The sequence below is a fragment of the Mercenaria mercenaria genome, chromosome 13 (assembly GCF_021730395.1).
Source record: "Mercenaria mercenaria strain notata chromosome 13, MADL_Memer_1, whole genome shotgun sequence".
Taxonomy (NCBI): Eukaryota; Metazoa; Mollusca; class Bivalvia; order Venerida; family Veneridae; genus Mercenaria; species Mercenaria mercenaria.
Window position 1 is genome coordinate 57,765,158 of NC_069373.1, and position 19,166 is coordinate 57,784,323.

Consider the following 19,166-nt stretch of genomic DNA (forward strand, 5'->3'; position numbering starts at 1 on the left):
AATGGTCTTAGATATTCAGTGTACCTGTTTTTGTGTTTTAAGTCACACTCACATTATTTAGATCATATGGTGACTTTTCAAGCTTTTTCCAGGCAGACATTTAAATGTTTGTTCTGAGCCTAGGAGAAATGTGCTTTAAGTAGAGATGGTACCTAAAAATTTGAATTGCATCTGATATTATTTTCAGTTGAAAATGTAATACCGGAGAGCCTCAATTATATAATGGTTTAACTTTCATACTTCATTTTTCATGCTGAAAGGCAATATTTAATCTGAAAAATTTGATCCTACTTGAAAAAGGGAAGCCAGTGACAGATAACTCTTCTAGGGCAATTTAGTTATGTGAACAAAATATGTACAGATTCGGATGTGTTTCCTAAAAATATAGTTTACTTCAAGATCTATGAATAATCATTCAAACAAAAAAAGTTGAGCATTATCTTTCATTTTTGAAAGAAATAATTCAAAGACAATGCTTTTTATTCATTACTGTCGATAATTTACAGGTACGGTATGATCATAGGAAAGAAAACATTATTTGTGAGAAAAAATATAAATAGACTATAAGAATTTTACGACCTCGAATCCCTCAACATTTTACAAAATTTGTTTGCCAAGAATAATCAAGGCCTCAAAATGTACGAGTTAAAAACGGAGCGATATAAAAATGTATATTTTATTTGATGGTCACACCAAAACCATACCAAAAACTGTGCCGAAAGAAGTTATTTCACTTTTTATGGCACGCACCTTGTGTTTACAAATGTACCTAATTTGCATATTGACCGAGGCGTGCGAAATCGCATTTACCTTGCTGAATTTGCCGTTACAGAAACTTCTGTTAATATAATGTAGACGGTCATTAGTATAAATAAAATGGTTGTGTTAGTTAAAAAGAATTGAAAATCACCTTTTCTTTAGCTAATCCATCAAAATAACAAAGCCGGTTTCGCTGTCAAAAGTGTCCGTATTTACTGAATGGTGCTATGTTAAAATATTGCTAGTGTGAGACAAGCGATATGCGCTTCAGTTTTGCACTTGATTTGTTGTTGTTGTCTTTGAATACGTGACCTTAGGCACCATCTCTACTTTAAGTAAATTGTTTCTACTTTCATAAAATGCGTAATTATTATACCAACCTGATTTTGATCTTCTGCCTCAGACATGTTTCATGTGGCTTCAGTTTACATGTAACTTTCCTGAAATATTTATTTCCACATGAAATGGCATGTGTACAAATATATTAATATTAAAGCTCATAGGAAATATTTCTACAACTATTTCTCTGAAACCAAACAAAATAATGCGCTTGAGACATAAATTATTATATATGTTTGTATCATTTCTTGGAAACATGCCAGCAATCAAAGCTCCAGATAAGCTTTTGGTGCAATTGGGTATTTACCCATCACTTTTTGTCTGAATTGGGTATTGGAAATTTGAATTGGGTAAAAATAATATCATTACCCAGCCTTTTCAAAAGTAATTGGGTATTTGCTAAAACCAATTGGGTATTTTACCAATCTCGCACTAACAAATGAGTATTTTTTGCTTACAGTATACATGGTATATATCATTTAACAGGACTGACTAAGTATTTTAATGGCGCTCTTCAATGTTAAATACAAAAATGTATTTAAAATTGTAATGAATGTTTCATACTGTTGTTTTCTTTTTCACTTTTAATGCAGTCAGAGATCAGTTCATCCACAATATCCGAACGATTACCGCAATATGCATTCTCCTACAAGATGTCATCCAGTATTGGTGACACTACATCGTCACAAACAAATAACTGTCATTGTTGAACAGCAAAATATCCCACTAATATGTTTGTTTGTGCTACAACAATGTTTTTTTCTGCAACCTCTTTTACATTTTACCGGCATAAAGAAATTGTTTACAAAGCGTCCAAATAACACAGATCAGCCGACCGAATGGTCCTGTAATTTTTCGATAAACTGCAACCTGTTCTGCGGTAACGTATAACCAGTCAGTCAAATCTAGTGTTAAAGTCTCGTACCCGTTCTAGTTATAAGGAAAATGCGATACGCAAGCGATTTTTTACGAATTGGGTATTAGGAATTTTACTTGCGTTTCAGTACGCACACTGTATGAATTCAATTGGGTTTTCTGCAACTTTAATTGCGCAAATACGCAGCTTATCTGGAACTCTGAGCAATGTAAAAGTGGACTCAAAATCGCTGCATTGCTCTATTATTGAGAGAGTCTGTTACAACAGATAAGGAATAGCAAACACAAAATTTATGGCAAATTCATAGACTTTGAACACAAAACATATTCAAAACAATTTTTACAATAATTACAGGACAAGTTGTTTGACAGTTCTTGCTATAAAGTTGCATTTATTTGTTTTTCATGTTTAAAGGTATAAAAAACTCTCGGATAGATTTTGATACAAATGTTCTTGGTTTGATGCCCTAGCTGTTTGCAAACAGACCCCTTGTGTTTTTTTTTAATGTGTTCAATGTAAAGCCCCAATACACATTCAAAGCCCTCTTTCCGGGGAAGAACCAGTAATGACCTCCTAGCTGGATGGAAGACACTCAAAAGCATCTCAGAAATTTCCAGTGCCCAGACCACGATTGGAACCCTGGACCTCTAGATTGATGGTCAAACATGTTACCACTAGACCATGCATTGGGCTACCTGAGTATCTGTCAGGGCTGTGTGTTGAATGGAAAAAATTGATCTGATATGGATTATGATACGGAAAACTCAATACAAAATACGTATTGCCAGTACAGACAGTCATAGCCCTCCATATGGACACCTTTAAAACTTTTGTCAGTATCCATATAGTCAGAAGTTTGACAATGCATGGTGACATAATATTTTGACTTGATATTGTATTTGTTTCACTCCAAATAATAGTAGGCCAGTTCTTTTATCACGTGCATGTATCTGAATGATACATATTTGTGCATGTGAAAATATAATCTAAAGGACTAAATTTTTGACAACTTTTTTATTAAGAAATTGCTAATGCTCATATTCTCGGGACATCTTACTACCCATCGCAAGATTGTCAAATATGACTTTGTCAAAGTATGATGTAGATACATACTGTATATAAAGTTCAATCTGCATCAAATACTTTTGCCCAAAATCAAAAATGAAAGTCAAAATCTAGTACATAACTTCAACACTCAGATTTATTGTTCAGAATTACATTCATACACCCACAGTAGTTAAAAAGCATCATTATTATCATAAAAAGGTAAAAGAAACAAAGTGGTGGTTGCTGTCACAGATACTCGAAATTCTGAGAAAATTCCTTAATCGCGGAAACCTATTACATTTAAGGGTATAGTGATACTATTCAAATACTTCTTTCAGTTAAAAATGTCGCTTTTTATCTCATCATTTTTTACGAATTATCAGCAATTATAACATCTGGATCATCAGTAATGTCATCTACCTCTAATAGAAGTTGCAAAGTTGGTCAGATTTCGACTGCAAATGGAGGACTGGAATCTAAGGGACGTAATTCTGACTTTGTTTACGGCCAATTATCACTCTTAAATCCCGTTTAATCGTATAAAGATCTTTATTAAAGATATCCCATAATGTGACCCACCGTTATTTAATCTTTACATATAATAAAGAAAATCCTGACTTGGCTAAGATGTGAATTAGCTAAAAATGGGAAAAAGAATGGTCAATGGAATTTAATCCCGATAAATGTGAAGTTCTATGAATATACCGTAAAAGAAATCCTGTCATATATCCTTACACCCTACATAATGTCCAGCTTCAGTCCACTGACCATGCAAAATATCTTGGTGTTACCCTAAGTAATAACCTGACCTGGTCAAATCACATAAATAACCTTGTATGATGGATGGAAGTTAAGTACATGTGATTTAATTTTATGAATCGTCATTTTTATTCTAATTTTACTTCCTGTTTGTGAATCATGCACTGCACCATTTCATTTGAAGTTTAAAAAATACATGTACTTTCATTTGTTATTTATTGTAACATGAAAACGAAAGTAAAGTGGTTCGGGAAGTTCAAGTTATCTATACTGTTGTTCATACAGGAACTATCATAGTGCAGCAATATGGTGACTTAACTTCATAAAATCGTGCCATTTGTGGGAAAAGCATCAAATTTGGTACATATGTTACTTGGTATTATCTATATAAGAAAACAAAAAGAAGTTGCTGTAATACCCAAGATGGCTGACTAGTCGGCCATTTTAAAAATGGCCGCCAAAATCCAATAATTCTTCCAATAATCTACTTTTATGCTAAATATTTCTAAAACAACCAGCAAAAAATGCTCAATATTTACACAGTATGATATTTGGAACTGCATATTGTATTTGTTGACATATATTTGATGTTACTGTGTTATCAAAATGGCCGTCAAAAGTAAAATGGCCACCAAAAGATCAATATAAAGTAGTGATTTATTTTCATGAACCGAACCATCATTATACTGTAAATTAAGAACATAATGATCATGAATATGAATTTTAAATAGAAATAATTAACAACAAATCTTGTCATATCTATATGGAAAGAATACAAAGACAAAAAACCATTTTACACAGCCTATTTCAGCAACAGACCTAACATACTGTTTTATGTAATTTGTAAAGAATGTTGAGCACTTTATTTAATGGGATATATACATACATGTATTTGATTCCTACCAAATTAATGTGTATATGTTTATTATCCATGTTTATAAGTTTATCAGCCGTTGTCGTAATTACAACCACATTGTTTTGTTTGTTTGTTTTGGGTTTAATGCCGTTTTTCAACAGTATTTCAGTTATGTAACGGCAGGCAGTTAACCTAACCAGTGTTCCTGGATTCTGTACCAGTACAAACCTGTTCTCCGCAAGTAACTGCCAACTTCCCCACATGAATCAGAGGTGGAGGACTAATGATTTCAGACACAATGTCGTTTATCAAATAGTCACGGAGAACACACGCCCCGCCCGAGGATCGAACTCGCGACCCCGCAATCCGCAGACCGACGCTCTACCTACTGAGCTAAGCGGGCGGGTTACCACCACATTGACAAACAGCTATACATAGCATTACTGCCTTTGCAGATGAGGTAATATTTGTCTTTTTTTTCAAGAGCATGTGTGAAATTTAAGACATTAAACATCAAACCATACATATCTTCATCGCCAGTGTTAAGACAAATCCACTGTTTTCATTAGGCAAGCCCACATAGGGGTTGACCACAAACTATTATAATTACATGTGTGTTTCCAGGAAGTGTGTATACAGTTAATTATCATAGCCTTTGTTATCAAATTATGAACATGTCATATGACTGTTTTGAAACCAATTTTAAACAGCTAATGTTCACTGATAGATATCATTCATTTGCCCGCTTAAAATACCCGTATTTTGACCAAGTTGCACCTAATTAGAACCGACTTTCGCAAGACCAAACTTCTAAAAAGCAAGCTTGAACATAAGCGGCGTACACTCAAAGTGACAATGAATACTCAAATATAAAGTGATGGGTAATAGGATTGAATTGATTACTACTCTGCATACGTCAAAAATCTGCAGGGAGACAGTAATCTTAGCTCATTAGGGAGAGCGCAGATCTACGGATCGCGTGCCCTGTGACTATTTGATAAAATAAAAAGACATTGTGTCTGAAATCATTCGTCCTCCACCTCTGACTAATGTGGGGAAGTTGGCAGTTACTTGTAGAGAACAGGTTTGTACTGGTACAAAATTCAGTAACACTGGAGCTTGCAATGAATAGAATTTCAGCGACTGTTGTATCAATAAATCGTTAATACAAACTGAAGACATGACTTTTTAAGAAACTCCTGGAGGAACTGTAACCATTAATAGCAAAATATATAAATACATTACGTAATTTACCAATGATATTTAAGAATGTGCAAATGTGATCTATGTTAAAGAAACCTAGGCTAGAACCAACAGCCACAAAAACAACATGCTTGTATCCCGTCTCCTACTTATTTTAAAGATTTTGGAGACCAGACTGACCTAACAAAGTTACAGAACGACATTATTCAGCCTCTTGACCATATTATATGTATAATACAAGCTACTGGAACCATGATCATTGACAATCTGACTGTATTGCACTGAACTGAGCACCATTTGGAAGGTCGGGTGTCATTTATCTAAGCAATCACTCTCAGATGGTGTGCATTGATGGGTAGTTACTGGCACCAGTATGTTAGCAAAATACAGTGTACCTACGGGTCACAAACTAAACCCCAATAGTTACATGTATTTACGGTTGGTGAAAAAAGGAGATGCTACGAAATGATTTGTTGTTACTACACAACGCCTCTCGGTTGTACTTTTCTTTTAAGCCTATAAAAGCTACAGTTAGGTATTGCCCCATATTGTAACATGCCCAAACTCAATGCTGATAAAACAGAAATATTATTGTTGATATCAAAGCATAATTGCAGGTACAGTGTTAACATGTTGAGGAAACCCAGTGACTCTGCAACTATGTATGTAAGGAATAGATGAGTTAGACTTTCACATGTTCAATTCTGTATGCAGGGCTGTATATCCACAATTGTACATAATAGGTCAGATTAGACGGTACTTAACCTGTGATGCAATCAACACCTTTACGAATTGCTTTCCTACCTCGCATTAATAGACTATTGCAATGCATTGTTTCATGGTATTCATAGCACCTACCGTATTGCACAAACTACAAATGTACAGAACACAGCAGCTTGTCTTATAACTAGAGCATCCGATTATAATCAGATTACTCCTGTATACTAGAAGGAGCCTCATTTGGCTTGCAGCAAAATACTACAGTACAAAATACATACTCAAACCTTAAAGTTTCTACTCAATCTTCCTCAGTCTTATCATTTACAACATGATATAAGTTTATAGGCAGAACAGGGGCACAAGATCAAAAGATACTGTGTCATTAGAACTACCAGTGTCTTAATTCAACCCTGATGTGTGACAACCGGAGCAACCATCTGAATCTCACTGAACAAAACTCCTTGAAAATGGAATATTGTTAATGTATAGCCACCAATATGAACTTCTTATGATCTGAAGTTTTTTGGTGGTATTTTTTATTGAAGTTGGGCACTGTAAGGTTTCTTATATCTGTTCTTTGTACATTATACATTTTTACGTCCAAAGTAGATAAAATGATGTTCGGAATGTTGTATGGGTGGCTGCATTCTTTTCTTGAATATTTGAATTAAATCTGTATTCAAATTATCCTATCCATTTTGGTTAAATATTTTACATAAGTTATTTGACTCATTCCTTGATAAGGATTTGGATCACTTTTCTACATCTTTGAAGTTATAAGTTAATAAACACACATGATAAGTTCTATGGAAATATTACTACATGGTAGAAAAGTAGTCTATATTCATCTTTGGAAGATATTAGGAAAAGTGTTTATTTCAATTTATGCAGAGAAAATGAACTAAGTGACAACACACATGAATTATTTTAGTCCGAATTCTCTACTGTATTCTCTACAGTATGCGTCAGAAAATTTTTGGATAATATTTTATTACAATTTGTTTTGTCATTTGGACTCTGACTATTATTCTTATATATCTTTTATGATTTTTAACATTCTGAAAAGATTTTAACAGATCAAGCTGTCTGTGGTATAAATAACGAAACTGCATCAAAGGGAAGTAACTCAATTTCTGTAATTATATAGTGAAGAAACAACAATAAATAGCTAAAATCTATACATAAGTGTCTATAATCAGTGTTTGTATAAAAAATGATTAAAAACATAGATTAACTGGCTAAAAAAATGTATCGAGTGTGTCTGACCCTTACTTTTCTTTATATTTTTTATGAATGGCGGCCATTTTGAATAATTTCAGCCATTTTGATTTTTTTCAAACTTCCTTTCAATTTTAAATTAACGACACCACATCCTCCCTTTCTGCCAAGTTTCATGCTTTTCCCATAAATAGCACGATTTTTTCACCATATGGCTGCACTATCACCAGTTACTGGCTCTTGATACCACTATATAATAGCCAGCTTGTAGGGTTTAATTTAGTGCTGTTGGAACTGACTGAGAGACAAGTTGCTAAGGAGTTTAATAGAAATATCATATTACATGAGATATTACGGGCGTGTTTTAGGTTTTAAATATATAATTGTGGAATAATAAACAAGGCAAACAAACCTTGTGATATCGAAGAAAAATGGATTTAAATCAAGTTAGCAGGTAATGCAACAGGGTATTGGTATTGAATCATTAAGTTTGCAGGCCGAGTGGTTAAGGTCGCTGACTTCAAATCACTTGCCCCTCATCGATGTTGGTTCGAGCCTCACTCGGGGCGTTGAATTCTTCATGTGAGGAAGCCATCCAGCTGGCTTACGGAAGGTCGGTGGTTCTACCCAGGTGCCCGCTCGTGATGAAATAATGCACGGAGGGGCACCTGGGGTCTTCCTCCGGAAAGTCGCCATATGACCTATCATGTGTCGGTGCGACGTTAAATTCAACCAAAAAAAAAAAAAATAAGTTTGCAAGGTAAGTGCATAAAATTGGTTTGCATGGCAGTGGTGTGGAAAGACAAACAGGTATGTGCTGCATGAGATACATTTAAGTTGTGATTAATGTTGTTTTTTTTATTCTGGTCGCAAGGGTTCTTGCTAAAAGGTATAAAGAATTTTGAAAAGTTGGTACAATTTTAGTGTGCACGGGTTATATTCAATGCATGTGTTCATGTTTACATTTGGGAGCCTCTGGGTCTTTGTAATAATTTTCACTAGAAGTTTAAATTCTAAGGTCAATCGTAAATTGTTTTGTGCAAACAAACTCAGTATTTGTCTGATAAACATGTAACCCTGGTGAATCGAACCCCGGTCTCCCGCGTGACAGGCGGGGATACTTACCACTAAACCGGTAACCGTCTCTGTTGCGGGCAAAACAGAGACTGGTGAAAAAGTAGCCCCCAAAGATGAACAGCTATTTGTGAATCGCCTTATAGGTTCTTCAAATGAGCATTATGTAACTGTCAATGGCATTTCATTTAAGGCCTTGATTGATTCTGGTAGTCAAGTAACTACTATTTCTTGTTCTTCTTTCAAGAGTATTTCTCAGGTTTCCTTACTACCTTTAGACTCTCTTGGTGTTGGTCGATCTCTTGCAGATGGTTCATCCATGAAATACTTATGTTACTTTGAATCTACTATTTCATTGCCGTTTTTATCAGATTTTAAATTGGATATTCCCATTCTTGTCGTTCCAGACAATGATTTTAATATGTCTTGTCCCATGATTGTGGGGACAAATGTACTAAGACGGTGTAAGTCTTTTTTATCCCAGTCTGCAGATGATGCTGTAGCTGAAGTTCCTATGGAATGGGAATCAGCCATGGATGGTCTTAATTACAAGACTTTTACGGTAAAGGCTTGTGGTAAAAAGCCTGTTACAGTTGCACCATTTGAAACAGTTACTGTTAATGGGATTGCACGGAACTTTGACAACAATATTGCTTCGGTTGTTACCGAGACACCTGAAAGTGCATCAGGATATACTATTTGCCCTCGTATTGTTAAAATTCACCAACAGTCAACTGTGAAAGTCCCAGTCAGAATTTGCAATATGACGGCCAAGACCATTTCTTTTAAACCTAAATCAGAACTTTGTGAGATTTCTGAAGCAAAGGTTGTAGATGATCTTTCATCATACATTTCTACAAATCAGGACTCATCTTCCGGTTCTTCTCTAGAAGACCTGGGTGTCAGTATTGACAATAGCAATTTGTCTCCTGATCAGGTGTTAAGATTCCAACAAGTACTTGGAAAGTGGAAACATGTCTTTACCACAGACATCAAGGACCTTGGAAAAACCAACAATGTAAAACACAAGATTGTGTTAGATTACAGACGAATCCCTCCAGCCATGTATGAGGAAGTACGTCAGCATATTAAGGAGATGCTGGAAGCAGGGGTCATTAGAGAATCAGAAAGCCCATTTTCGTCTAATGTTGTTTTAATACGGAAATCATCAGGAGCCCTTAGATTTTGTATTGACTGGCGTCGCTTGAACAATAAAACTCGGAAAGATGCGTTTATGCTTCCACGATTTGACGACACCATTGATGTTCTTTCTTTTGCCAAGTATTTTTCCAAACTTGATTTACATTCTGCATATTGGCAGGTAGAATTAGAAGAAGAGGACAAAGCCAAGACAGCTTTTAGCGTAGGAGCCCTCGGATTTTACGAGTGGAATCGTATGGGCTATGGACTCACAAATGCACCCGCCACATTTCAACGACTCATGGAAAAATGTATGGGTGATATGCATCTGCGAGAATGTTTAATCTTCCTCGACGACATTTTGATCTTTTCTTCATCTTTCGAGGAACACATATCTAGAATTTTCAACGTCTAGATCAACACAATTTGAAATTGAAGCCTTCAAAATGTGAATTCTTCAAACAGTCTGTCACTTATTTAGGTCATGTAATTTCAGACCAAGGTATTCCAACTGATCTAGGCAAAATCTCTGCTGTTAAGGATTGGCCAGTTTGTACATATAACAAATCCCTTCGTCAGTTTCTCGGTTTTACGGGATATTATCGCAGATTTGTGAAAAACTACGCCCAGATTGTAAAACCTTTGAATTCCCTACTTGAAGGACATGGATCCAACACAAAGAAATCCAAGAAATCCAAAAAGTCCAAAAACAAGAAACCAGCAGAATGGACACGGGGCGAAGCTCAACAAACTGCATTTGATACAATCAAAGACCGATTGACATCCCCACCAGTGTTAGCTTACGCAGACTATTCGCTGCCTTTTATTTTGCATACAGACGCATCGTCTCTTGGCTTAGGCGCAGTCTTATACCAAGTACAAGACGGTAAGGAGCGTGTTATCGCTTATGCATCACGCAGCTTAAGGCCCCCAGAGCGTAACTATCCGGCCCATAAATTGGAGTTTTTAGCACTCAAATGGAGCGTCACGGATAAATTCCATGATTATTTGTGTGGAAAGAATTCAAAGTTGTGACAGACAACAATCCATTAACCTACATCAAAACATCTGCTAAGGTTGACGCTACAGGTCACCGTTGGCTTGCAGAATTCGCTAACTACAATTTTACTATTGAGTATAGAAGTGGTAGCCAAAACGCAGAGGCGGATGGATGGTCCAGAAGATACATCTTTCAGGAAGAACTAGCAGCCATTTTTCATGCCGCCATCAGTTCTACTCCCCTTGTTGATTGTGTTTCAGATTCGGCAGTTCCTCATTCGGCCGGTGAGGAGATGTTTGAATCTGATCATATCAATAAGATAGATTGGAAATCAGAGCAGAATCAAAATTCAACTATTTTTAGAGTGATTGGCCTCCTCGAAAGCGGTTTTCCTACAAGGGAGAGAGGATCTGAGACCGCCGCAGTACAGCGTTTCCTCAGAGAGAGTAACAGACTCCATCTGGACGAGGGAATTCTGTATCGGACCACTTTCTTGGATGGCCAGTCAGTTCGTCAATTGGTCAATTGGTTATACCAGCATCTTACCGGAACCTTGCATTGAAAGGTATCCATGATGATGCCGGCCACCAGGGTAAAGAGAAAACCCTTTGGTTAGCCAGACAGCGTTTTTTAATGGCCAGTCTTAGAACAGGATGTTAACCATTTTATAGAAAATTGTGGTCCCTGCATCAGACGCAAAACCCCTGCCAGACCTTCTGCGGAATTGATTCCGATTTTAACCTCTAGACCCATGGAGCTTGTTTGTATAGATTGTTTGAAATTAGAGCCCAGTAAAGGTGGAGTAGAGAATATCCTTGTTATTGTAGATCACTTCACCAGGTTTGCTCAAGCGGTACCTTGCCGCAATCAGACAGCTCTTACGACAGCTAAGGCATTGTATGATCACTTTTTCCGGTTTTACGGATTTCCGGAGAGACTGCACAGCGACCAGGGTCGTAATTTCCTCAGCAAAACCATCACAGAACTGTGCAAGCTCACCGGAATCCGTAAAACACGCACAACGCCTTACTATCCTATGGGTAATGGTTCTGCTGAACGTTTAAATGCTACACTCTTGCGTATGCTTGGAACTTGAGAAGATCACCAGAAAAGTGACTGGAAGAACTACATCGCTCCTCTTGTCCAAGCATATAATGGCACAAAGAGTGATGCTACAGGTTTTTCACCTCGCTATCTGATGTTCGGGTGGCATCCCCGTTTAGCTGTGGATGCATTCCTAGGAACTGATCCACAAGACCTCGATGAGAACACACCAACCACATATGCAGCCAAACTCCAGAACCGGCTGGAGTTTGCATACAGAGCCGCTGCTAGAGAAGCCGGTAAACAAGCCGCTAAGAACAAGGACCAGTATGACAAGCGAGTCCGAGAAACCACCATAGAAGTTGGAGACAGGGTACTGGTGAAGAAGGTTGGCATAAAAGGGACACACAAACTAGCAGACAGATGGGATCGCGACCCTTATGTCGTACTAGCAATGCCAAATCCAGAATACCAGTGTACCGGGTACAACTTGAGAATGGCAAAGGACCAGTTAGAATCCTTCACAGGAATATGCTTCTTCCATTCAACAGTGTTCCGTTGGACTTTCCTGAACAATCTAGGAGAGGTCAGAAAGTGAAGTAGAGCGTTACAGACCTCCACACCGTAGACCTACGAATCAGCCAGGTTTATTACAAAAGACTACGCCTAGCACTTCCTGTCCAACCAGAATAATTTTTTATCCCTGCAACAGTGAGGACGTTCCAGCATTCTTTGAGTGTGAACCCTGAAGTTTCACAACTTCCGGTCCCAGAACTTTCTGCCTCCAACTCAATCCCTGCAGCGGATCCCATACAGTCAATTACAGACCAACCTAGCGTTGATACTGCCGGCACCGTCCGTCCGCAAAGGTCACCATATCCTAGTCGTTCACGAAGAGCTCCTGTACGGTATGGTGAATGGGTGGCCCCTATTTCCGCAGCACCAAAATCTGACGAGGTTGTGTACTATGTGTAATTTTGTCACAGACGGAGTCCAGTATTTTATCTTTTAAAAATGTTGTATTGTATATTGAATTATTTCTGAAAAATTCAATTCATACAGTGTGTGCAGGAATATTGCATATGTGTTCTCCCCTGTTTTCTTTACAGAAACAGATATAGCTTGATTATATATGAATTCAGTTTCATATTGCTTTATATGGAAATTAATTCATTTCCTATTGCTCATAAACTGTTGAATGTATAAATTTTAAAATGATTGTCTTGCTATTTTATTTTGTAAATATAAAATATTGTACCCATATATATGAAACATGTTCTTTAATTCATTAAAGAGGCATTACATTTTCACACTACCTAAAATATTTTCCTATAGAGATCGTTTCATACGACCAGACCAATTTTTTTGTCCATTTCCATAGTACAGTCAAATACCCTTTAATAATCATTAGTTTAGTACCTTTAATTAGTTATTAAGATTTGATAAGTTAGATAACCTTTAAATAACTTTAAATTTCAGCGAGTACCTTTAACATAACATATTAGTATAAGTACCTTTAACAATTATTTAGAGTAACTACTTTTAATTGTTCCATTAAGACTATGTGTAACATTTGCTAAGTTTAGAAGTATTATTAATTTAATTTTTCATTTCAGGCACATTGATGATAATGCTGTTTGCGGTTATAAAACTTCAATTGAATGCCGCTTTAGTTTTTCATATTCTTTCGCAATTAATTATAACAATTTTCAGATTTCAGCAGTTTTACTTCTCAGAAAGACCCCTTTAGTGATTTTCATAGGACATATAGTTATTATTAATAATTATGCAGTGCACTTGGAATTTATTTTGTTTGTATATATATTTATTTCATGATTGTGAAATAATTTTCACAATTTTCAGTGTAGATAGTTTGCATTGCATTAATACTAATTATTTTAGATCTATCACGGTAATAAGGTTCACTTGTTACATATATAAAGTTTGAAATGTCAGGAGCCATTTATCAAAAGGGGGTAATGTGTAACCCTGGTTATATTGTGGTAGAACTTTGTTTTTAATGGTAGATCAAACATAATATTCTTTTAGATACATGCAATGCAGCGCACCGTCCTATATCCGTCCCTGTAAATATCGTGTTGTCCTTGTTATTGATCTGTGACGTAATACGTACATGTATTTGTCTGCCTAACTGTTGTATATGCCTAACTTTATTATTATCAAGGGTGGAGCGCTGTATAAAAGTAATTGTGAGTGAGAGTTCACTAAATTTCACGTGCCGGACCCCACATAACCTTTCTAACCCCGCGAAATATCTAATTCCCGCCAAAATTACTTCTCTTGTGCATTCTTCTCTAGCTGTTCCTAGTGTATGGACCATTTTGCAATCAGGTCCGATTATGATAAAAAACTTTATTTTATAAGTTTTACAACTTATTAGATTTATATAAAGTGTATACTTGGATACAGGATTCTGGTAATTATTATTTTCTTATATCAATTGTTGTGATTTTGAATTCTTGTAATAATAATCAATTGAATGCATTTTGGATTTTTTATGAGTATTATGTGCATATTTTTATTAGTCTTATTATTGTTTACAGGCTCTTACCGTAATTCTTTACTGTAAACCACCTTAATAAAGAACAATATTGAAAACCCTGAGGCTGTATTTCTTTATACATGACCCCGGCTACAAACATACATAAATCAATTTGTATGATGTTGCCTGGGTAAATTCCAGCAAATGAGATAAGGATGGCTTTGTTTGTAACATGTGGTCCGACATTGTTGATTAAAACTAAACAAAATGGATTCTATTTTATCTGAGAAATCCTGGAAATTGGTGCAAGAAACCGTTGGGGGTGACAAAGGGCATTCCATTGACCTAATTGCTTTAGATTCGAATTGTATGGTTTCAAAAGATGGGAAACTTATGAAGCATTTTACCTCTTTCCCTACCCCATTTTCAGCAGGTGTGAACATGTTTGAACAGAATGTCAGCCCAATGGAAAATTCCTATGTTTTTCCGACATTTACACTTGTGAACCCAGTGATAAAGTTCATATTAGAATTGGGGTTAACATTTATTGTAATTGTTCCTATCCTAGATGTAACTCCCATATGGATCCCTACATTGATATGCAGGATCATAGATTGTTTTATATTAGGATGCAAAGGGGAAAAGGAAGTCATTAGGGTTCCGTCAAAAAAGGGTTTCATAAAAGACACATGGGGACTTCCAGCAAATTTATGGGCTATAAGAATCGGGGCAAAGCCGGTACAACATCATAAAAATAGGATGCCATTTGGAAAAATGATGTTATTAAAAAAAATCAGCAATTGAGAAAAAGCTTTATTTTTATGCATTGGAGATTCTATGATAAGATTCTTGCGACATAGAGAATGTTTTATGAATCCTATGGTAAATATTCATTCAATTTCAGGAGGCGCATTGCAAAAATTTGTGAAGTTGCTAGGCCATTAGTAAAGAATTACCCTCCATTTGTCATTTTAATTCACGTTGGGGTAAATAATTTGTCTAAATGTCATTTGTATCCAACGAAACAATGCAGATGAATATTGCACTCCAAGAATATGGGGAACTAGTCAGTATCTTGAGAGCATTATGTCCCAAGATTAAGATTATTTTATCTAGTGTTGTACCAATTAAAGATGGCTTGATAAATAGAAAGGCTAGTGTTTTAAATGGAAATATCAGAGCATGGTGTAATTTCAACAGTTGGGTGTATATAGACAATTCATACATTGATATCAGGGACTTACGAGCCACAGTGCATTTTGATACAAGTGGAGAGCAAAAATTCTGTGACAATTTATTGACTGTTTTAAATAGGATATCTTAAAGGTTTTGAACTATTTTATAATGATTCATGTGAAGGACAGGAAGACTCATTGACTACTGAATTAAAAGAATTGAAAAGGATATGTGATAGTGATAATCATAAAAGTTTCAAGTATATTTAGTGTTTTAATTTCTTTAATTAAATATCTGTTCTGAGGAGATTTTTAGGCAAATTGTGCAAACAAATTGAACTGTTTAAAACATTTGTTATCAAATGTATGGGCATGCTGTTTCTGAATATAATAAAGCTTGTGTGATTTATGTGTTGTTTTTCGTAGTTTTTAATATATTTTATAATTCATAAATTGAAACAAAACAGATAGCAGGTTCATCAAAGATAAAGTCTTGCAATTAAACATGTAAGGACAGGGTATTAAAATTGTAAAAATAATGCCATGTTGGAAATCTTTGTCTCATTGTTTATTTTTTTTAATAAAAATGTTACTGCTTTCATTGTCTACCACTTTTTTCCACCCTTGCCTGAAAAAGCAGTAATGAGTTTGTACACTGTTCAGACAATTGTGCTCTGTTGAAATTTAACCAAACACAAGTTTACCTGCATAAACAGAAAGCATGATATGTCACCATGCGCGGATCCAGAGGGGGGTTGGGGGGACCGGGGGTCCGGACCCCCTCTGGAGAAAGGAAAGAAGACAAGAAGGAAAGAAAATGTTTTTCGAAAAAGGCAACATTAGGACTGCATGTAAAGTATATGCGGCTGCTGCTACATACGACCCCGACCTAATTCATATTATTTATCTAAAAGAAACTAAGAATTTTTACCTTCAAGAAAGCTTGATTTTATCATTTTCCCAAATTTAACAGGTTAGTCCATAAAACTGTCCCAGAATGCAAAAAAATGAAGTGCTTAATTTCAAAATTTCCAAGGTGGGGGGGGGGGGGGGGCAGGGGATCGGACCCCCTCTGAGAAAATTGGCTGTGTCCGTGCATGGTCACTATACCTGTCCAGTACTGGACATTATGGTAAACGCTTCTTTCCTGCACAAATGGCAATTTCGCAACTTCTGTCCGGTTTGTACAAATTTCTGGCCGCGATAAACCATTTGACTTGTATACATTTGAGCATTTAAGTTAAAGTTTGTCAAGACTGTATCTTTAATAAATTTGATATTTATTTATCTGTTGATTTTTTTTTTCAGATTGGTAAATCTGATAATGTGAGGACTAAAGATGAAGATACAATATGCCAGGAGTGCAAGATTAAAAATGATGTTGATTATAATTTCTGCAAAATTTGCGGAGCAAAACGGAACTGTAATAGATCAGGAGTATTATTTTCGGAGACTGAGCTTAAGGTATTGGATGATCGTATAAACTACTTATGAGGTAGTGCACTTGACATAAGCAAAACCTGAAATAACGAGATATTTTAGGTGTTTCAATTAAACTCATCGCCATGTCATTTTGTCATCCTAACATAATATTCAGTGCAGAACTGTATACATGGCGATAAAATTAGATCACTTCGTACTTTTTCAGATGAATTATGTTTGTAGAGGGCTACCGTTCAGTTTAGACTTCGTGGATTGACTGGAAAAGAGTTTGTTTATTGAAAGTATGCGGAAGTTCTAGCCGTTTTTTATTTCGTGGGAATCGACCAGAAATCATTTTGTGTAGATGTATAGAATGGACGTCGAACACGACATGAATTGAAAATCGTGGTATTTTTGAAACTTTTCTTCATTTCTTTGCTATTTGAGGGATTTTAATGAAATAAAAAGTGTTAACGCTTAGATTGATGCTTTCAAGTGGCGACCACAAAGAGAAAACCGTGATCTGGTCGTTTCTTGCAGCTGTGTTCTTGTTTGTTCAGCATGATGTTTTTGGTCCGTTGGGGACCTTATATCTTATATACATATATAGGCCTATTTAAGTAAAATATTTGATTATGTGTCTAGCACCTGTGGCCTCAATATGACGTCTCTCAACAAAAACGTCTTTGCACGTAATGGTCCCATTCAAAATGACAATATGTATTTATAGCAGAGACAGTACAACAAATACGATATTTTCATTTCAGAGGCAGACATTGCGGGGTGTCCCAGTTATACTGAGGTGAAGTATAAACGGGATGATATCACGACACGATATTGGGTGTACGGAAATGAACGGAAAGTTTATGCCCCGGATTATCCCCACCAGTGCTGCTGTGGATGTGAAATTCTGTGATCTAGTGACTTTTACTGCAACAAAATGTATAAAATGTATTTGATTTACCGTTGAAACAGTAATAAGTTTGGATTATTTGAATTCTAGAAAAATACAACTGCCAGTCTTTGATTAACATTTTTTTCTCATAGTAATTACCTTGTTTGTTTGTTTTTTGTTTCAGATATTTATGAGCTCTTTATTTTCTTAATAACTTTATATTTTACTAAATAAAAATCATCTAAATTTTCATCGTTAATCTCTTTATTGCGGACCTTTTAGAAATTGGTGCTGACATCTATAGATGGTTGAAAATCAAAATTTAAATTTGAGCTATAACTGAATTTTGAGCCAGCTCAGAGATTGAAATCAAACATCAAGCAAAAAAATTGTCAAAAAGAACGACTTTTCGAACTGAAATAGAATGGCGCCTGCTCGCTGTTCAAATTTCTCAAAGGCCAGATTTCAAGCGGGGATTGAATTTCGAGCTAGCTCGACACCGTGTTACCGGCGCCAGTGATGACAGATCACTGCCTGGATGACTGATATTAAATTTTGCAAACAATTAATACGTAGGTTAGTTATTTGTTTGTGAGAGCAAGGGCATTTTCGTAGTCATGAACCTGTTGTACATTAACTGGAGATATCATTAGGTACTTCTGGACTACACTGTCAGACCAGTAGCCTCGTGAAACTTGTGGTTTGTCGCAGATCCTCAATGCCTCCATACAGTTTCTGGTGGATTGAGGTATCTATCGGCCAAGTCGCAGCTCGCTCCTGGTCATGCCCTTTACATATATGAAGTATATGCTCCGCAGTCAGATCTTCCTCACCACATGGACAAGTTGGCGATGATGCCAGTCTGTATTTCTTGTACATGTGAGCATTGAGCTTGTTGTGCCCTGAGCGGAGCCTGACCATCATCACTTGTTCAGACCGATCAAGGAGATGAAAAGCATCTTCCTCCATCCTTGGTCTCGTTAGTGCCTTGATGAAGGTGACTTTCTCATTGTAACTCACAGGTTCTGTTGGTTGTTCTGACTGAGCTCCTAGCGTAGCCAGTTTGTCTGCCTCTTCATTGCCTGCAAGTCCACAATGGGATGGAATCCACTGAAGTGCTACTTTGCAGGTCATA

At 36.2% G+C, this 19,166-nt stretch overlaps 1 protein-coding gene across 5 annotated transcripts in view; it reads right to left on the bottom strand.

Moving 5' to 3' along the window:
* The window catches only part of LOC123528470 (histone deacetylase 6-like), a 66,318-nt gene extending 62,388 nt beyond the window's left edge, over positions 1 to 3,930 (bottom strand). The window contains exons 1-2 of one of the 5 annotated variants that reach the window (XM_045308211.2): positions 3,728 to 3,930; positions 1,140 to 1,199 (exon numbers count right to left, since the gene is read on the bottom strand). In XM_045308211.2, coding sequence (XP_045164146.2) covers positions 1,140 to 1,166 — 27 coding nt within the window. In that variant the 5' untranslated portion in view covers positions 1,167 to 1,199; positions 3,728 to 3,930. Of the gene's footprint in view, positions 1 to 1,139; positions 1,200 to 3,442; positions 3,516 to 3,727 lie in introns of those variants that run through there. The other 4 variants (XM_045308209.2, XM_045308207.2, XM_045308210.2 and 1 more) reach the window with 4 other exon arrangements.
* Positions 3,931 to 19,166: the final 15,236 nt, after the last annotated feature.